We start from the raw sequence: 23,160 nt of genomic DNA, 5'->3' as shown, positions 1-23,160 counted from the left end.
AGGCTTCTAACAAAGCCACAAGCCCTTAACCACTTACATTCTGACTTACTTTAATTATTACAGAAGTCCCACTTCATCAATCTAGGGTCCACAAACCCACAACTCTGTTCTGTATGAACAATATAGCTACTGTTCTTCGAAAACCCAGAATATCTGGATATTTGTCGGGAGCATATCCGGATATCAATATCCGGATATCACAGAACCCCATATCCAGATATCCATATCTGGAAATCACAAAACCCAATATTCGGATATCAATATCTGGATATTTCGCGACAGAATGCAGTTTCTGCATTATGCGAGATATCACTCCAAAGGTTCATCTTTTAACCATTAAAACGTTAAAGCATGCATTTTTACTCTGTTCAAGGTTCATATACAGATTACATACTTGTTAAACTCATTAACATGCCAAGAATTCACCTTTACACCAAGAAAACTCAAGATCAAGGTTGGTGACACTTATCCAAGCTCAAACTAGAACAAGGAGGTGCTCTCCCTTCAACCCCAAAGGTTTTGACTTTCAAGAGCACGAAAATGACACACCAAATGATGGTTTTTTTCTACAAGGATCACACTTTGAAGCTTAAAAAGCAAACCCCAAGATCCCACAACCCAAACCAACAAGGTCAGCCCACCCTTCTCCAACTCAGAAGCTCACACACCACAAAGGAGTACACAACACCCTCACAAGACCAACTCTCAAACAACAATGGTGTTTAGGTGAAGGTTTCAAAGAGAAAGGTGGCTCCTTGGCTCACAAAATGAAGAGAGGAGAGGGTGGCAAGGGAGGCAGCAGCTGAAGCTCAGAGAAATATTCACGTAGGAGGCAACAAATGACCTAGGATCATGTGCCATTATCTATATAGAGTCACTTAAGTCTTAATCGCACTGTATTAGTGCTAAATGTTACGCTTAGCATTTTAATCCGAAAATTAAGATTTTGAACCTACTCAATTTTACAAGATTTATCATATTTTTATTTTATTTTTCGCAGCACCTTTTCGGTATGCGCTTTTTCATAGCCAGTATCAGTTCTGGCATCAGTTCTCATTATTTTAACTTGAACTTGAAATCACAGTCCTAGATATTATTCGAGGAATATTCATGCACTTATTTTAATTTTTCGGGAAACTTTATCGGTACACATTTATACAGAGTAGCAGAACCGGTATCTGCACTTTTCGTCAGAAAAGCGACTTTCAGCTTTAATAAACACTTACCATAATTATTTAAGCCTTATCATAAATATTAGGGTAAATTATGGAATTATTTCCTAATTTCACACAATTAATTAATTAATTTCCTTAATTAACAGTGCAGGTTCTTACATTCACCCCACCTTTTTAGGATTTTGTCCTCAAAATCAGAATATACCTGTCTCGAAAATTGGGATACTGCCGAAGAAGCTCGTCCTCTCGCTCCCAAGTACATCGTCCTCTCGCTCCCAAGTACACTCCTCAGGAGTTCTTCCAGTCCACTGCACCTTGACTATCGAAATGATTTTGCTCCTCAACTTCTTCTCGCCACGATCGAGAATCTTGAGTGGTCCGACAGGAGTCTTTAGGTTCTCCCGAACCTCCACAACATCTGGTTGCACCACGTGCGAAGGATCCGCTACAAGCTTACGAAGGAAGCTGAGACACGTGAAACACGTTCTGGATGTTGGCCAAGTTCGGAGGCAAGGCAAGCCGGTAGGCAACATGTCCTACTCTACCGAGGATCTGGTATGGCCCAATATATCGCGGGCTCAGCTTCCTCACTCCGAGTACCCGACCAACACCGGTGACAGGTGAAAGTCTCACAAACACGTGCTCACCCTCACTAAACTCCAGTGGACGATGCTTAACATCATAGTAACTCTTCAGGCGATTCTGCACCTGCTTTCGTTTTTTCCCTGATCATCTGGATCTGCAGGGTGGTATCTTGGACGAAGTCCAAGCCTAACAACTCACGATCTCCAACCTCAGACCAGCAGGTAGGAGTACGACACCTCCTACCATACAACACCTCGTAGGGTGCCATGCCCAGGCTAGCATGGAAATTGTTGTTATACGAAAACTTCACCAACGGAAGGTACCTATCTTATGTTGAACCCTACTCCAATGTGCAAGCCCTCAACATGTCCTCCAAGGTCTGGATTGTCCGCTCAGTCTGTCCATCAGTCTGAGGGTGATAGGTTGTACTCAGTCTCAACTGAGTCCCAAAAATTTCCTACAGTGCCTCCCAGAACCGAGATGTGAACTTCGGGTCCCAATCACTTATGATACTCTCGGGCACTCCGTGAAGTCTCACGATCTCGCGAACATACAGTTTGGCCAACTGCTCAGTAGTAAAGCTCACCTTCACTGGAAGAAAATGGGCAGACTTCGTCAGTCTGTCCATAATGACCAATATAGAGTCGCAGCCAACCTGAGTCTTCGGCAAACCCACAACGAAGTCCATGGAAATGCTCTCCCATTTCCACTCTGGAATCTCAAGAGGTTGAAGTTTACCAGACGGCTTCTGGTGTTCAATCTTCTCTTTCTGGCAAATCAAACACTTGGACACATACACCGCTATGTCCTTCTTCATTCTTGGCCACCAGAAATTCCTCTTCAGGTCTTGATACATCTTTTTCGCACCAGGGTGAACAGTAAACTGGCCCTTATGGGCCTCATCCATAACCTTTTCGGTTAAAGGACCTCGAGGAATCACGATCCGCTTCTGAAACGACAGAAGTCCATCCTCATTCCAAGACAAACCGTCTTGGTTCTTCACGTAATCAAGGCACTATCTCCACTTGCGCCTCTTGGATCTTTTCCATAAGCTCATTCTTGACTCTCACAGTCTCCATCTCGAGAAGTGCACCCTTAAACAGGGAAGTCATCGTCAAAACTCGAAACTTCACGAAGACATCAAAAGCTTCGCTCGACACACTGGGATCACCAGTCACTCTCTCAAAAGAGGTGATCTAACCCCACCTACTCTAACCCACACAAAACTTGAGTGAGTTTGGTTCAATTCCATGACTTTAACCTCGACAAGACTTACAATTTATAATCAATAACCCCAAAACAAATTTATATTCATTTCACAGTACGAAATCATAATCATGTTCATTTCAACCAATACATGCTAGTTAACATACTCATTCACATAGTAACGTACCTTAGTTCACGTACACCTGCAAAATTTTCAATTTCCATAGCAATATAAACCAAAAATTCTATGTAATGGTATACCTCAATCTCTATGGTATCTGCAAAATCAAGAGTCAGCCAAAGGTGAAATAACATTGATATATTATTACAGTTTATCGTACATCATGTCATGCTTTACACTGCCCCTGGTGTTAACATGCCAACTACTTATGAAGCTTATCACTAATCAACTTACGATCCTAGAGTCATGGAGACCATTCAACTCACAAACAAATTGCACATGCACTGCCTCGTATATACAAGATCACACGTGGCCTAGCCACAAAGTCCAAGTGTTACACACTTAGTCTTCCAAGAAGAGAATTCAACATTCTCGAACAAAGCACCATCATGATAGTAATGGCGTAAGGCATCTTACCTACTAACAACAATGACTGGTGCTCCCCATGTAGACACGCTCGGTCGGGTGGAGCCTTTCGCCGAAAGACCTTCACAATGCTACTTTAACTCAGCCAACTCTGGTGGCGACATCCGATATAGGGCTAATGAGATAGACCCCACACCAGGCAACAAAACAATGGAAAACTCTATCTCCCGCTGTGGCAAAAACTCAGGAATCTCCTCGGAGAATACTTCGAGGAATTCCCTCACCACAGGAACGCCAGCAACATCCTCCTGTGTCCCACTCACCAACCTCCCAATATGACATAATCAATGTCCCTGCTCACAAGGCTTTCCTAGCCCGTAGCGATGAAATAAAAGGCGAGGAACTGGCTGTGGAATCACACGGAGACATCACCACACGCTTGACACAATAATCAATTAATCAGTCGTCACACAACTATAGGACGGTCCATCCAAGCCAAGGATGGTCTCCAAAATTTGCCATCGGCAATTCAATCCTATCTACCGAAGATCATTGATACAGGTCATTTTAGTCTATTATCACTTCGTATTTACATTTACATCATAAGTCTTTTCCCAAATGAATTTGATATTCATGATATATTCTTATAAGGACATATTAAACCGATTCGAAAAGTGAAACATTCTAAGTCTTGCTATTGGACTACAATTTTTAAGAAATATAACATTTTTGTGGGCTTCTGTCATTCCTTCAGATTGGAAGATGATTGTCATCGAAAGGGTGGGAGGAGAGAGAAAGGAAAAGGTAAAAGGGTTTATTTTATCCCATGAATTACCATTGTTAGATTAAATTGTAATCTAACGGTGTTAAAAGAGGTAGGTAAAGATAGACAAAATAAGGGTAGACAAAATAACCTATCCCTTAAATCGAATGTTAAACATGAACCAAATCCAAAAGGCAATCTAATAAATCAGTTGAATAAATGATAAAATCAATAAATAGTTGACTGTAAAAGATAAATCAGTTTAGTAATTAGTTAACAATGTATATACATTAGGGTCCCTAATATGACTCCTTGAGTTAAAGTAGTTATAAATGACATTGAGCTTTTATTCTAAGGGTGTGCATGACCACTTTCTCGGAATCATTTTTTTTTTATTTCTGTTCTTGGAAACAGAAATGGATAGAAAACTCATTTGATAAAACAAGTTCACTTTTTTGCTCCCGGGATGAACCGATTTAATTTTTGTGCTGGGGAACAGAAAAAAGAATCAATTTTTTTTTTGCTTTTTTATTCCCGTACACAAAATGATAAACACTTGTCTCTGTCAATCATTCTCCGCCACTACTATCATCATCACCACCACCATCATCCCGACATGACCACGACCACCACCACCAACGTTGTCGTCGTCGTAGTACCACCAGTGTCGTCGTCACTTCCACCACTACCACCACCGCCACCAACCACCACCGTAGTCACTACCTCCACCATCGCCACCATTATTGCCGCAGCCACTACCGACACACCACTACCATCACTACACCACCATCATTACTACCGTCGTTGCCACCATTGCCACACCACCACACCATATGGAAAGAAAAATGATGATCCAAAATTTTTTTATGCCTAACAGGAATTATTTTTTATTATATTATTTATTGTGTTATCAAACGCAATTCTCATTCTCGAAATAAAAATAGAACATATTATCAAACACAATTTCTTTCTCAAAAACTGTTCCAAGGCACACACAAAAAAATTGTTTCTTTTTGAAAACAGTGTCGATGAACAAAATGGTTGTCATGCATACCCTAAGAAGCACTTTATCGGTTTTCTCAGCCTTGCACTACTTATTATTTCTTTTTGTGTTTTAATAAAAAAAGTTCATTTTTTCTGCAGTTACTGCAGATAAGTTATCTGCAGTAATCCCAATACGATGTCGTTTTGGAGCGAAAATCATGGTGTTTTTGTAATTTTAATTTATTTCAGGGTTATTTTAGTCTTTATAATTATAATTTTTTAATTTTTCAATCCCAAAACGACGTCATTTTGGGAGTAAATGCACATAACTTATCTGCAGTAATTGCAGAAATATTTTTCTGTAATAAAAGATATAACATATATACACACTTATATATTTAATTGGATAAAGCTTATTTAAAAATTTATCTTTAAAGTGAATAAATAAGGTTAAATATAGTTCTACTTAATTTAAAATATATCATGATCTTAATTTACTAAATTTTAAGAGTTTATTTACCCTTATTTGGTTTTTTTGTGTGACAATCTTACTTTCGAAAAAAAAATCTATACTTAAATTGAATATATATATATATATATATATATATATATATATATATATAGGAGAAAGATCTTCTTACACTAGTGTAAAAGTAATGAACCTTACACTCAATCTCAACCGTTGATTTCTTTAAATCTGACATTGTAATTTATTAATAATTAATAGTTAATTCATGAAAATAGCCCAATCAATCTTAACCGTTTGATTGAAGGAAATCAACGATTAAGATTGAATTTAAAATTTATTATTCTTACACTGATGTAAGTTGATATATATATATGGTTTATTGTTTGTCCCGTGACAGGATATAAGGTTTTGTCTTGTTACCTCCTTATAATTTGTACGATGGGAAGTACATATATAGTTATAATATTAAAGTTATTTTTTTTCTCTCTCTCTTCATACATTTTTTATAAATTTATGATCTCTCTCTTCATAAATTTTTTATAAATTTATGAAGAGAGAGAGAAAAAAAATAACTAGACAAAACCTTATATTCTATGACTGGACACCAGATGCACCCCATATATATATATATATATATATATATATATATATATATATATATATATATATATATATATATATATATATGCGGTAGGATCATTTGACACCAGTGTCAAATTTCAAATTTGACACCTCATCCGAGAGCCGTTAGATAAAAAAAGATCAACGACTCTGAATTGTAAGTAGGGGTGTTATAAACCGATCCAAACCGATTTAAACCGCAAAAACCGAACCGAAAAACCGAAATAACCGAAAACCGAAAAACCGAAAACCGAAAAAAACCGAAAAAAATTACTGGATTGGATCGGTTTTCGGTTTTGATGTTGAAAACCGATCCAATCCAAACCGATCCAAACTTTTTTTTACCAAATTATACCTATTACCTATCCCAAATAATAGCCGGCCCAAAGTTTTAAACCCACTCGTGCGTTAGCCCATCAGTTTTAAACCCACCCAAAGTTCTAAACTTAATCCATCCAAACTCACTCTTGCCGTCCTCTTAGTCTCTCACTCTTCTCAGTCACTCACACTCTGGCACCAGTAGCATATCTCTTTCTTCTCAAAATTCAACGTTTGTCTCTTCCGTTAAACAGCCAAATAAACATATAACAAAGGTACTATAACACTTGATTTTATTTGCATCAAGGGAATGATAAAGGTATAGCAAAGCAAATTTCTAAATTTCTTCCCGTTATTCGTGTGATGAAGCAATAATATTTTCCTTCATTTTTCGTTGGTTTCAAACAATCGCCTTTTATTTTGTGTGGCTGTGACATAACGTTTTTAAGATCTCTCGCGTTCTCTGCAGTTCTTCTGCTTCTAATCCATGTGAACCAATTCTGGTAACCGTTTCACATAATCTTTGATTTTGTGTGGCTGTGACATAATCTTTGAGCCTTTAACTGATGTACAAGACATGTGAACCAATTCTGATAACCGTTTGAATTTTGAAATGTTTTGAAACATCATCACTTTTTTAAAAATAATTCTTTTAAGTTTTGTTTTTTTGGCTTTTCAAAAAACCGAAAACCGATCCAATCCAAACCGAAAAAAATTGGATCGGATTTGAAAAAAAATTCAAACCGATCGGATGATGTAATGACCAAACCGAAAGAATTGGATCGGACGGTTTTTTGCTTCAAAACCGATCCAATCCAGACCGCGAACACCCCTAATTGTAAGCATGTGACACCATTGATCTTTTTTGATCTAACGACTTTCAGATGAGGTGTCAAATTTGAATTTTGACACTGGTGTCAAAGGATCCTACCTCTATATATATATACTGTTAAGAGTGGTTTACGTTTTTAATTTATATTAATTTTTAAATTCAAATTATTTATATTAATTATACATATTTTTCTTGCAAGTTTGAATATTTTAAATTATTTTAAGAGTAAAGCCCTTTTTGAGTCCCTAACAAAAGTACGGTCCATACTTTTTTTAAGTTATTTTTTCTCTCTCTCTTCATAAATTTTCCATAAAGAGTGAGAAAATTAACTTTAATATTATAATTATATCCTCCTAAGAGCACATATATAGTTATAAAGTGATGACTAGACAAAATCTTATATTCTATGACTGGACACCAGATGCATCCCATATATATATATATATATATATATATATATATATATATGAGGTAGGATCCTTTGACACCAGTGTCAAATTTCAAATTTGACACCTCATCCGAGAGCCGTTAGATAAAAAAAGATACACGACTCTGATTTGTAAGAATGTGACACTATTGATCTTTTTTGATCTAACGACTTTCAGATGAGGTGTCAAATTTGAATTTTGACACTGGTGTCAAAGGATCCTACCTCTATATATATATATATATATATATATATATATATATATATATATATATATATATATATATATATATATATATACTGTTAAGAGTGGTTTACGTTTTTAATTTATATTAATTTTTAAATTCAAATTATTTATATTAATTATACATATTTTTCTTGCAAGTTTGAATATTTTAAATTATTTTAAGAGTAAAGCCCTTTTTGAGTCCCTAACAAAAGTACGGTCCATACTTTTTTTAAGTTATTTTTTCTCTCTCTCTTCATAAATTTTTCATAAAGAGAGAGAAAATTGACTTTAATATTATAATTATATCCTCCTAAGAGCACATATATAGTTATAAAGTGATGACTAGACAAAACCTTATATTCTATGACTGGACACCAGATGCACCCCATATATATATATATATATATATATATATATATATATATATATATATATATATATATGATAGGATCCTTTGACACCAGTGTCAAATTTCAAATTTGACACCTCATCCAATAGCCGTTAGATAAAAAAAGATTAACGACTCTGATTTGTAAGCATGTGACACCATTGATCTTTTTTTATCTAACGACTTTCAGATGAAGGGACAAATTTAAATTTTAACACTGGTGTCAAAGGATCCTACCTCTATATATATATATATATATATATATATATATATATATATATATATATATATATATATATATATATATATATATATATATATATACTGTTAAGAGTGGTTTACGTTTTTAATTTATATTAATTTTTAAATTCAAATTATTTTTTATATTAATTATACATATTTTTCTTGCAAGTTTAAATATTTTAAATTATTTTAAGAGTAAAGCACTTTTTGAGTCCCTAACAAAAGTACGGTCCATACTTTATTCCCTTACAAAAAAAAATTAGTCTCGAGGTTCCTAAGAAATTTAAAATAGACTCATTTAGTTGAAATTGTGGTCCCTCACAAATTCAAAAAAGACCCATATTAGTTCTTCAAAAGGACAAAAATGGATCCACTTTAAATTTCATAGGGACCAGACGACTAATTTTTTTTTATAAGAAACTAAAATAAGGACCGTATTTTTTATCGGGATCCAAAATGATCTTTACACTTATTTTAAATATTTGAGGGGACCATGATCTGTTTTTTTTCTTCTTTTAACTCTTCTTTCTTTATTATTTTATTTTAAGGGTTTGATATTTGTCATTTTAAATGACATAAGTTATGTCATTTTAGAATAGAGATAGACACAAGAAATGAAAATCACGGGAGAGAAAGTGAGTGATTTTTTTAATTTATATTTTAATTAAAAAATTAATTTTGTGTCTATCTCACTTTTAAAATGACATAACTTTAAGTCATTTAAAATGACACACACTTTTACTTTATTTTAATAACTGAAAAATTTACTTTCAAAAACAATTTAATTACTGGAAATTTCATGAGCACGCTAGCGGCTATACCTTCATTGATACGCTGAGTATTTTTTATTTTATTTTAAAAAAATGTACTAAGCGTGGCATTGAGGGTATAGCGACCTATGCTCGTGAAATATGCAGTAATTAAATTTTTTTTGAAAGTAAAATTTTCAGTTATTAAATTAATCAAATAAAAGCTTTGTTGTACCTGTCTTTTTATCGGCGTCTTTTTGTGATGGTAGATAACGTTTGATGTGCTATGATTGAACAAATAAAATTTCAATTTTTTCTGCCAATATGTTCTGTCCGTATAATTTTATAATTCAAAATGCTCTGATATCTTTTCTTCTTTACTATTTTATAGATTATATTCATTAATATAATTCGAGTCGGGTAATATTACAAATTTTTAAAATATTTATATACTCGAGATTATTCAAATATTTTGAATTAGTAAAACACGTTATTTATTTTAAAAGAAAATATTCCATTTTTTAAAAGCAGTGTATCGTAATTGAGTTTATAAATTTATTTTTAATATACAAGTTCCCTTATTGAAATTATCCTTACTTAATTATTCATAAATAAATAGGACTTAATTATTCACAACTTACATTTAGATTTTCATTTTAAAAACCAATAATTCATATTTATGGGAAATGTTATATTTACTATTTTTTTTTCTTACTACATCTTACTATCAAATCTTAACCGTTGATTTTCGTCAATGTAACAGTTATAATTTATTGGAATTTAATAATTAATTAATAAGTGTGACCCAATAAATTATAACCGTTAGACTGACGGAAGTCAACGGTTAAGATTTAGTAGTAAGAGGAAGTAAGAAAAAAAAAGTAGTAAGTATAACCTCCCCTTAATTTATAAGGAAATTAAAATTCAGGACATGTATTAGTTTATAAGGAAATGAAAATTCAGGACACTACCACAATATATATCCTAATAAAGAATTAAATATGAGGCACGACTAGTCATCACAATGACTTCATAGAAGCTTCTTCCCAATTGTTTTCTAAACCATGGAATCAGACGACTTCCTTCTAAAACAAAACGTTTTTATCTATAATATCTCTCCTCGTACCAAAGTTTTTTAAAGTTCAAATGATGGAAAGTGAAGATGCCTGTTTTTGCCGTTGTTCTAAATAAACAAAAAACTAAGCCTTAACATCAAATTTTAATCTAAAACCTTAAAAAATATAGTTTAATATGAGAATTTTCAGTGCATATTCTCAGCTTGATCCATTCGTAGCTAACTTTGCAATTAATTACACAAATTTAATTCCCAAACAATAAATGATAATGATTCAAATTCCCAATAGCTTAAATATAAAAACTTTGATAGTAGCCTAAAGGATAGTAGTCATAACTCTTACAGAAAATATAGAGGTTGAAACCCGAAATTGCATTAGACAAATCTAATAAGACTTTGGACACCGGTTGATATCTATTTAAAAAAAAAAAAACTTTGGTAGCATATTATTTCGGTTATAAAGTTTACAATCAACCCTTCTACAAACTAAGGTGTTAGGTCAAGTTTGCATGTTTTTATATAATATCTCGTAAACGAAAGTACCCAAACACACACCAACTCACTTGCTTCCCAACTTTTCACACTCCCCAATCTTAGCTTATAAATTCTTGCATTCATTCTGTCCACTCTCTTTATCCCACCTTTTGTTAGAGTAACAATAACATCTCATAACCACCAAAACATGGCAACCCAATACCTCATCTTCTTCCTTCTCCTCTCTTCCTATACACTCACCTCTGTCTCCACAGAAGAAACCGGTTTCGTGCGTTCACTAGACCGCGAGATGATGGGCATGCAGAAGAAAGAATGCTTCAGCCACTTCAGATTCTATTGGCAAAACATCGTTAGTGGAAACAATGTCACCTCAGTTGAAATTGTTCCACCGCTCCCTAAGTATAACCCTGCCTATGCCTTTGGTATGGTTACACTCATCTTCAATGCTTTGACCTTAGGACCAGAACTAAGTTCAAAACTTGTGGGAAGATCTGAAGGGATTTATGTATCTACATCACAGACAGGGCTTGATCTTCTTATGGCTATGAACTTTGTCTTGTTTGAGGGGAGGTATAATGGTAGCAGCATCACCATTGTGGGAAGGAACTCAGTTTATAACACGGTTAGGGAGATGCCTGTGATTGGTGGAAGTGGGGTTTTCAGGTTTGCTAAGGGATATGCAGAAGCTAGGACTCACTTCTTTGATCCTAAAACTCTGAATACTGTTGTGGAGTACAACGTTTATGTTTCCCATTATTGATGTCTCACTGTTTCTTAGTTTCCTCTTTTAAGGTCATGTATCAGCTGCTTTTAATTTACTTGCTTTTCCTGTGGAGTTTGACCTACTCCTTGTGTGTTTGTGGTGTATTTGTGGTTGCAATGATAATATGAATAATAATAATTTTATGCTTACTCACTAGAGATAAGCATAAGTTTGATTTGTTGAACAAGTGACTTCTTACTTAGGACGCTTAAAAAACACCTAGACGGAGGGTGAATAGATGTTCTAATTTTTTCAAAAGCTTTTTGCAAGTAGATCTTTAAAATTAATATGGCTATACAAAGTGGAACTTATGAGTTCAAGCAGCACACTAACACAATTAAATTGGCGGTCCTCAGTTTATTTTGCAAAAATTAATTCAGTTATAACAGTCACATGAATATAACAGTTTTACTATTTTACTTAATGTCTCTATATGCCCTATAAATTTCTTTATAATATATAATAGCAGAGAAGTACCTGGCCTTTTTAAACAAAGAGTAAACGCAACTTAACTTCTCATACAAAACAGAAAAGGATTAATGTCCGATGATCAGAAAAATAATTAAATGCTACAACACTTATATTAGAATAGTAAATCTGCTACAGTACAAAATATATGACCAGAAAATTGTTACAGCACTTTTTAATTAAATAGAGAACAACTATACCAGTTTCAAACCAGAAACAATTTTACTTTCACTGCTATAAAGAAAATTCAGAATTCAAATTAATGAGAGAAAGACACCCGAAATATCCTAGTTCACACCCCTTGACGCGATGGGATGCTATATCTAGACTAAAGTATTCAGAAATATTTTATTGATCACAAAACGTTTTACAAACATGTGTCACACGCATTCAATCAAAATACCAAAAACCTTCCTAATGCCTACACTGCTCCAAGTTCTAAGAATTTTCTCAAGTCAAACCCTCATTTGATTGATTCCTATGTTATAATGGGCATGAGTAGTCATGGATATGATGAAATAATGCAATTCTCTAAGCTCGTAAATGATGAACAATGTTTCCAAAAACGAAGAAAGTCAAAAGGAAACTATTCGAGATTCATACACAAGCTCAAATTAATATCCTTTTTGAACACAAACAAAAAAAAAAGGAAAGGAAGAAAAAAATTCACTAAGTCAAGGCAAGTTGATATATAAAAAAAATGAAAAATGATGAGAGAGATAAAAACCTCTCAGAGAAATACTTTATAGTTTGGCATACACTGGGGCAAACTCAATAAGCTCAGCAACTCAGAATTAACTTAGTTAAGATTGACATTCCCTGGGACAATTTCTTCGAATTTTGTAGCTAAAGTTTGGTGCAACCCATTTGGCCTAACCATTAAATACTTGGGAAAAATTCTCCCTACTGTTTACACTTGAATTCTCTTGGTAATAATTTAAGAGAGCATCTGCCAAGAAGACATCTTTAAGCATGGTACAAACATATGGTCCAGTCTTTAAAGAAAAATCTTCTCAGACCATAGAAGACAAAATAAATAAATAAAACAAAAATGCCTGTTAGGTTGAAAACCCGCAAGGGCTACCTAAGCAAAAGTTAAGGCATGAGAAAAAATAGAAGGAAAGATAAGCTCATTAGGTTGAAAATTCACAAAGGCAGACTAGGCAAATTTTAAGGCAAGTCAAAGGCACACAATTTGGTAAAAGGAAACTCACACTGGCTTTCTAGCAAAAGGTCATTTTGATGACTCATTCATTCAAGAGAAATTCAACTGGATCGAGAAAAACAAATACTAGGGCAGCACCATAATATCATCAAATAAAGAGCTTTTACAGATATAATGTCCATTGGTTCAAAGGAATCTCTCAAAAAAGAACAAAGGAATCTAGACCGAGGCAAACACTTAACCCTCCATGATCCTCCATTCGTATCATCATCTACCACCTTTCACTTAAATACCCACATTCTTTTTGAGATCTCAAGTTTTCCAATCATTTTCAACCTTTTGAAGTTATGCATGTTAGTTGAATGATGTTTCAAAGAAAGAGAATATAGGTACAATAACATGATTTAACAATTTGGTGACAATCTCTCAAATTAACAATTCAGGCCAAAGGAAATTAATTGGATTTCAATTTATAAGGAAGGCTACAAATGACTTCTCAATCATTCCTCTTCGTCAAGAAGGTTTGACACTTGTGGTCAAGAGCTATAAATGAGCACATTCTCCATGTTCAAGAAGGCTCAATGTCTTACGTCAAGATTTGTGAAAAAATACTCATGAAGTAAACAAGTCAGATATATCCACAAATGAAAGAGTACAAATCAAACACTAGTGTGAGAATTAGATTGCATGTCAATGAGTTTGAGATTGCATGAATTTGACTTTAAATGTTTTTTGAAGTATTGAAACTTTCGAGGAAAATAACATAGTCAGAATATTTCTCATACTTAGTGAATTTTCACAATAAGGCTTGCTAGAAAAAAAAATAAACTCAAAGTTTGAAATTTTCAAGATTTTCTACATGCATTGCATATCATGATAAAAAATCGGGTTCAAGCCCAAACCAGCTAAAGATGGGTTCAAGTCTGCACTTTTATATTTCTGCTAAAGACGGGTCCAAACCCGCACCTTTAATCTTCAGCTAAAGATGGGTTTAAGCTCGCACCTTTAATTTTTCAGCTCAAGACGGGTCCAAGCCTGCACCTCTAATTTTCAGCTAAAGACGGGTTCAAGTCTGCACCTTTAATTTCTGCCAAGATGGGTTCAAGTCTGCACCTTTAAATTTCTGTCCAGACAGGATCAAGCCACAAACTTTAAATTTCTGTCAAGACGGGTTCAAGCCCGCACCTTTAAATTTCTTCTACGACGGGTCCATTCCTCGCACCTTTAAAATTCTGTCTCGACGGGTCCATTCCCCCGCACCTTTAATTTTCTGTCAAGACGGATCCATTCCCTCGCACCTTTAAATTTCTGCCAAGACGAGTCCATTCCCCTGCACCTTTAATTTTCTGCCAAGACAGGTCCATTCCCCTGCACCTTTAAATTTCTGTCAATGTGGGTCCATTCCTCCACACCTTTAAATTTCTGTCATGGCGGGTCAATTCCCCCGCACTTTTAATTTTTGTCTCGACGGGTCCATTCTCCCGCACTTTTAATTTTCTGCTAAGATGGGTCCATTCCCCCGCACCTTTAAAATTCTTCCAAGACGGGTTCATTCCCCCGCACCTTTAAATTTCTACCAAGACGGGTCCATTCCCCCCACTCCATTCATTTTTCAGCTCAATTTTGGTCTAAATAGCCCGCACCATTTATTTTTAAGCTCAATTTGGGTCCTCGGTCCCACGCCATATTATTTGGGTCCTCTATCACACACTCATTAGAGCTGAGTCCCCTTTCCCACAACTATTTATTTTAAGATTAATTTAGTCGCGACGACTTATTAATCTTATAGTCCAATTTTGATTTATTTTAGTTGTGACAGCTTGATAACCTAAAATTAAAAGCTTATACCGTGCATACTTATTTTCTCCCATTTTAGTCGGGATCTCAATCTCGCATATGTTTACCTTTTAGGCCCCCGTGCCATCATTGTTTACCTTTTGAGCTTCTTTGCTCGTCATTTTTTGTCTTTACACCTTAATATCCACCACCGCATATGTTTCCTGGACAAAAATGAGAGTTCACGTCTTTACTTATTCTTTAATGATAATTTGAAAATTACAGTTCTTCATATTCTCCACTAAAGATAAGTAAATAGGAGCAGCTGTAACCACTCAATTTTATCCTCACATACCAAAAAATAAATAATATACATAAAATAAAGAAATTTATTAAAAAAATTTTACTTTATATATATATATATAAATAAATATAAAAAGTAAAATTTATTTAATAAATTTCCTTATTTTATCTAGTCTCTTAGTCCTTTTTTATTAGTATTATTTCTATTTTAGTTGCAAAACCCCACCCCACCAAAAAAAAAGTAAATAGAAATTACCAGCTTCTTTTGTTGTTACTACAATAACCCCCTTGTGTGGGTTTCATCAACCACCTTCCTTCATCGCCCTTGTCAATCAAGTTGGATTCTTTTCAAATAATTCCACGTGAGAAGCGTTCAGGGAATAACGTTCAGGATAAGAAAAAAACTAGGGAGCCGTGATCAGGAAGGAAAGAAAAAAATCAGAAAAAAGCAAGAGAGGTTATTCTATAAATAGGAGAGAGACTTCGATTGGTAGGTGATCGGACCAAATCTTTACAACTGGGCCGATCATGTGATCTTCCTCTACACAAGCCTGGAACCGTCCGTCTTGAGTCAGAGCATCTTGCAGTTGGGTCGCTTTATCCCATGGGTCTTCAATGGAACGCGATGGGGGGTGTACCTGCAAGACACTCCGACGCTCAAGTCAGATATGGTTCAAGCAGGTTTGGTTATGTAGGAGAAGATTATGTACCTTAGTGTTGATACATGTATTTATAGTGGAGTGATGTGTGCTTGGAAGATGCCTTTCTTCATGGTGAAGGCAAAGGTTTCTTGGTGCCAAAGTAGTATGGCTGCCATGATTAAATGTTGAGGAGCTTGTTGTCATGGTGTCTTTAAGGTTGAGGAGCTTGCTGGTTGTCATGAGCTTGCTGCTATAGAGGTGTCTTTGCTGTCATAAATATTGTGCAGCTTGGAGAGGTGGGCTGTGCAGCCTTCATTGACTATGAGCTTTCTTAGTAGTAAAGGCTTTTAGTTTAGGCCTTGTACTTGTATAATATTTATCCAGATCAGAAACCCCCCCATCTTGTTGCTTATGCCGAAGGCATGACGAGCGAGATGTATAAGTCTTTGTGAGATTATTTGTCTGTTTATCAATCTGAAAGATTCATTGCGCTTGTTCCTTTATCAAGAACTATGGTCTATACTTTTGTATAGGTGCTTGAGAGCTTTATTATTGTATTCTGCATTGTTATACAGTTCATAATTCATAATGCATATATTTTGTGTACCTTTGTTATTGGCATGTTGTCGAGATGTAATGACGTATGCCAGATGTATCGTGCTTTAGGAAGGAGTTTGACCCTAGGTGGGATTCGTCCTGCCTTGTATCATGCTTGATCATGGAGAATCGTGATAGAACTTGGAGGATCGCGATGTGAATAGTTTCGATCCGTTTAGAGGATCCTTGTGAGGGAGTCTGGTGATTGGAGGATTCGTATGGGGAATCCTTGTATTTGATAAGATCCTTGAGAAGAATCCTGTTATTTGGAGGATTCGTGAGAGAATCCTGTTATTTGATAGGATCCTTGAGAGGAATCCTGTTACTTGGAGGATTCGTGGGAGAACCCTGTTATTTGATAGGATCCTTGAGAGGACTCCTATTACTTGGAGGATTCGTGAGAGAATCCTGTTTGTTGATAGGATCCATGAGAGAAATCCTGTTACTAGGAGTATTCGTGAGAGAATCCTGTTATTTGATAGGATCCTTGAGAGGAATCCTGTTACTTGGAGGATTCGTGGGAGAACCCTGTTATTTGATAGGATCCTTGAGAGGAATCCTGTTACTTGGAGGATTCGTGTGAGAATCCTGTTATTTGATAGGATCCGTGAGAGGAATCCTGTTACTTGGAGGATCCTTGGAAGGAATCCTATTATGTTCTTCATTGCGCTTTGGCTTGGAGTACTTTTCTTCTGTTTGGAGAAACCTGTAATTTCCATAGATCTCACAAAATAATAACATTATATCATGGAGATGATAATTGTAACAAGATCATGTTAAAATAAAAATGTTGCTGATAGGAAATGTAGCATTTGTTTTTGAGTTTGTCTGTGTTCTGTGTTTCACGCGATATTTTTGTCTTCGCCTTTTAACAGTCATGGAGCCCTGCAATCTCTTATGGATTTCACAATAGAAGTAGTTAAGATACCTTAAGATAAGAGCATATAAATCAGATAAACTGTTCTAAGTCTATCTGCATTCTCAGTGAGATTGAGATCGTCACTGTTCATGGTCCCTGCAACTTTCATGAGTTTTCATAACAGAGACATTCAAGGTAATTCTATATAAGAATATAAGTTAGATAAAACTTTTTGACGTCTATCTGCACCCTAGTAAGATTTAATATCTTCACTGTTCATGAATCCTGGTAGGCGAGATTCAGATCTTGTATTCATGGATCCCTGCAACTTTCAAAACACAGGGCAAAATAATTCATAAGATAATATACACGACAGCTTTCTTCTCGTGATCATTTTTCATGGAGCATTGTGCTAAGATAAGTCTTACGCGCATTTGGGAATGTGTTCGCCATTTGCAAGATAAATCTTGCTTTTAAGTATCACGCTAAGGTATATGGTGTATACTGGCAGAATAGTCATAACAATATGATTGATGTACCTTTTCCCAGGATAGAAAAACGCATTGATATGAATGAAAGGGAATAATAATAACAATAATCATTCAAGATGTTAGGTGTCTTAATAGCACGGGACGATCTGGAGTCCCTTTAACCAGTGGGAATGATTCCAATATTTTATGGCGCAAACATATTCTGATACTTTGTTGCGGATACACATTGCGCATACGGTGCAACCTTTCTGACCAATACCAACATTGGGTTTAACATGGTCTCCAAATATAGATGCTTCAAAAGGCTATATACCATGGAGAATCTTGGCTCACAAGGCTGGTGCAGAAAGTATTGCCATATAAATCAAGTGACATGTCGCATGATTAAGTACATACAGCATGTATTCATGCGGGATAACATGGCCTTTTTGTCATGACTGAAGTTGGTGAAGCGGTGGTCTTATAAAGCATCTGTAACCAAATGAATCTTTAACCTTTATGCACGTGCTCGTGACATACCAAGATATTGCTTATATCATTATTCTAAAATTTATAAAATTTAACCGTAAAGATTCAAAAACAGCTTTAGCACCGCGTGGTAGCACCGCGAGGTTTATCTTACAGATGATTCCATTTGGGATTTAAGTAGCACCGCGGTATCCCACTTTCGTAGAGTGCACTCTCTTTCTGAGTAGATCATGGATGGTTTAGTGCTCGCATGGTCTCAAATTTGCGCCCCTTATTTTGTCAAGAGGATAGCCATTAGGTACGAAGCACCTGAAGAAAACTTTGAAAGCAAAGCAGAATTTGTAGGAATATGAAGATTTGATTCTCAGCTCATTGTGCTAAGATGAGCATCGCGCACCACCGTAACTCAACATATGGGCATCGCGCATCAAAAAGTCTTGACATCAATGATTAGAAATTGTTATCGCGCTATGCAAGATTCATATGCTTTTCATATGTCTCTGTTTTGCACTGATATTCCGCAAGTCTTGCGCCTGATTTTCACAAATGCTTAATTTTCGACCCAACATATGTTGATAAAGGATCAAAAGAGATATTCAAAATAATCATCGCGCAAATTTCCTCTCGTAATAAGAATTTCTCAAGTCCATCCCATAGGAGGTAACTATTCATAAAGAAAAGTCCTGCAATCCGCGATGATATTAAAAGATTACTTCAAACCGCGACATGTGATATACTATAATCCATGTGATCATTGAAATCCATCGCATGATATACTATAACAACTTGGGCGAGTATGGAAATAACTATAGTAATGAACTTTAACCTTCCCTACTGAACAATAACTCGTTGAAATCAAACCAATAGCGACATCTTTGGTCAGCAATGAACCTTGACACTGTGGCAGTACGATCCTTGAAACCTCTCATTCGCCCTTCCCTTGCGCGCAATAGCTATGTAATGAACCATCCATAGTTATTAATACGTTAACTAAGCATATTAATCTGAACCGTCCATGCTTTAGAGCATTCAGGATCTTTATACTAGTATACACTATGAATCTTATAAACATTGCGCATATGAATCTCTACTAGTATACTATATATATCTATATATATATATATATATATATATATATATATATATAGCATGGGCCTAGTACGTGCCAAAAGATGGACGAGGCATATAGGCATGGAGATAAGCATGGAGATAAGCTAAGCTTCTATCACTTCTTGGAATTTTAGTATGATGTTGGACACGTAAACACCATGTGTCAATTTAAGGGAGACGGACAAAACATACGTGTCCTGGGCCTGAACTTTGTACTGCTATACCATATTGGAAACATAATAGCCACTTTAGAATAATCAGATTGTGTAAAAAACACTCATAGCATCATGCACTGTAGAATAGGATTAATATTCTATAATATATGGTGTTAAAGGCTTGGCCCCATGTAGAATAAGATAAATAATCTTTGTCCAAAAACGCCCAAAGCATCGCGCCCTGCAAATGGCATTAAGAAGTGAGGAGCTTGCTGTACATTGCGCTCTTGTTAAAGCATCGCGCTCCAGCCACTTTTCCTATCAGTTTTATTGGAGTATCATCTTTATCATTGCGCGATTTTGGATTTCCTATCGCCCAATTGTATTATTGGTTAGACCATGGACCTTGTACGTGTCACCATAATCATATAACTTGTTTGTGTGGACATGTGTCGGTGGTAGAGGAAGTCAGTGGTACATGTGTCCTTTTTAGTCATTTTGGGAACCAAATATTCGCCACATGTTAACCGCGTAATGGACCCCATGAGGCTGTTTTGTGGAGTTCACCATATGGGTTTTACTATGTCTCATACTCATGACACGTATGTCACTCCCTTGCCGAGAATACTTTATCACAGAGATTATCTTCATCGTAAAACCATAGCGCGATACTTCGATTGAAGTTTTTAATCCATAGCTTATCAGGCGCTGTAATAACTTTTCACCATTGTTTATAATAATTCTCACAGCTCCCTGTGTTACTTTCTATTAAGTAATACGAACACTATTTTTCTTCATGGTGCTAAATTTGCCAGCATCGCGCTATGATACTCTGGATGAGTATTATCACTACGGGAGGACTAACATCTTTACGAGATGATGAAATTCTGTTAGAATTGAATATTCACACAGATGCAAGAGACAATTAGATTTGTGTATCTACAAATTTTATTTTATTTTTCTATTTTTGCTTTCTTGCTCTTTCTCTCTTTTCTCTTTATCTACATTTCATATAAACTATCAAAGGCTATTTATAAGCTATAAAACTGACCAACATAACTCCACATGTAACACTCTCATTACTTTATAACTGACATAACTGACTCATTAATATTCTAACTAACATAACTTCAAACTCATGAATGTCCACTAACACAAACTTAAGGACATGACTCTTCACCAGAAAACTCTTTTTTTTTTGTAGGTTACAGGGAATAGAACACACAACCACACACTCACACACCATATTACACACACCCACACCACTAGGCTAGCCCTAGTGGATCTTCACCAGAAAACTCTTCACATTTCTATTTTCTATTTTCTATTTTTATCTCATTAAAATTTAACCCAACAAAACTCCCCCTTAAATTTTAATTCTTCTTTTTTGAATTTTCCATCGGTTGATTTTTTTTGCACTGCTTCCATGTTACACTCCTTTCTTCAAAAAAAAATTTTGTCTGGCGGTTCCTTCATTGGTGGAAGATAGACAATCTTGAATTTTTCTCCTTCGACCTTATCCTCCGATATACTTCCACATCCATTCTTACACGTATGATCATCACACAAGTCATCATACTGATCAGTATCTGTATCACTATAACGTCCCATTAGTTTTACAACACCTATGCCAATTTTAATAATTTCAGATTCAACATGTGCTAAAATAACTCTTCAACCACAGTAACCCCATCACTCACTGAGGACCGTTGATTCCCATCATCAAGCAAATAACTCAACGCATCATTTTCTGATTCTGCCCCACGATCTTCTTCTGGTTTACGCTTCAGCCAAAATGATTCTACCATAAAAGTAACTCTAGGCTCCTCATCGCCGGGTTCCCTATCCACAATCACACCTTCCATTTTTTCGCTCTCAGTTTCTTCATCGTTGGGTTCTTCTTCATCGAGAAGAGCTTCCACGCAACTCATCAATGGAATCTCAGACCACCGTCCTCCAGGGAAATGGTCTCTTTTCGGTGGTGTCGACATCTTCCACTTCCACCATAAATTCAATGCAGTCTCCGACTTCTGACTTCCAACCCGAACCGCGCATATGTCGGTCTCCGACATCAACCTCATCACACCGGAGTCGAGCTCTTCTCCAAAACATGAACTCGGTGATTTAGCCAGGATCACACCCAACCCGGTTATCAACACGGAACTCGGATTCGCGGTCTCCTCTATGCCGGTCTCCATCAAGCACCTCGGCTTCTCAATCTCCTTTCCGATTTTCGACTCTGTCTCCAGACACTCAGGTTCCACGAAGTCTTCTACCTCGACCATGGACTCGTCGTTCCCGTCCTTCTCTGCTTCGATCTCGGCTCCTTCGTTCTCCTCGTCTTCTATCTCGGCTCATTTGTTCTCCTCCTCTTCCATCTCGGCTCCCTTGTTCTCCTCCTCTTCTATCTCGGCTCCTTCGGCTGCAGTCATCTCCATCGTCTTCTTCTCCGAGTCGTCTCTTACGCGTTCTGACACATCAATCTCCTCCGCGGATGCGTTGCCGTTGGCAACCTCGGATTCCACCATCTCGGTCTCTTCTTCATCCGCATCATTTTCCTCATCTTCATCATCATTGAAGATTTCATCTTCTTCATTAATCAGATCAAAACGTCCAGGCAAGTATTTTGTTACGAAGGCCATTAGAAAATCCTTCCACATATTATTAAAGTCGCGGCAGTTCTCTGAGTCTTCTCATGGCTACCTACCATTTGTTCTCCGTCCATATTTTTTCTTTCCGAAAATGTTCCTTCAAACAGAGAAGCCAATCTAATGCTTCATCCTTATCTCCATGGAAGAGTGGCACCTCCAACTCGCTCTTTTTCTCCATAGCTCTGATACCAATTTGTAAGAATTGAATATCGACACAGATGCAAGAGACAACTAGACTTGTGTATCTACAAAAAAAACTTTTCTTTTCTATTCTTGCTTTCTTGCTCTTTCTCTTTTTCTCTTTATCTACATTTCATACAAACTATCAAACGCTATTTATAAGCTATAAAACTGACCAACATAACTCCACACATAACACCCTCATTACTTTATAACTGACTCATTAATATTCTAACTGACATAACTGACTCATTAATATTCTAACTGACATAACTTCAAACTCATGAATGTCCACTAACACAAACTTAAGGACATGACTCTTCACCAGAAAACTCTTCACATTTCTATTTTCTATTTTCTATTTTTATCTCATTAAAATTTAACCCAACAAATTCAATAACTACCTGTAAATAAAAAGCTCAAGGCA

The 23,160-nt window shown here is 35.8% G+C and overlaps 1 protein-coding gene across 1 annotated transcript; it reads left to right on the top strand.

Annotated features, from left to right (window-relative positions):
- Positions 1-11,293: 11,293 nt before the first annotated feature.
- Positions 11,294-11,866, top strand: LOC133317956 (dirigent protein 22-like). Its single transcript, XM_061519863.1, has one exon. The coding sequence runs from the start codon at positions 11,294-11,296 to the stop codon at positions 11,864-11,866; it is 573 nt and encodes a 190-aa protein (XP_061375847.1).
- Positions 11,867-23,160: the final 11,294 nt, after the last annotated feature.

This window comes from Gastrolobium bilobum, unplaced genomic scaffold (genome assembly GCF_033153095.1).
Source record: "Gastrolobium bilobum isolate Gb01-03AN ecotype WA unplaced genomic scaffold, APGP_CSIRO_Gbil_v1 utg3981, whole genome shotgun sequence".
NCBI classification, from domain to species: Eukaryota; Viridiplantae; Streptophyta; class Magnoliopsida; order Fabales; family Fabaceae; genus Gastrolobium; species Gastrolobium bilobum.
This window is presented reverse-complemented; position numbering and strand designations above follow the sequence as displayed.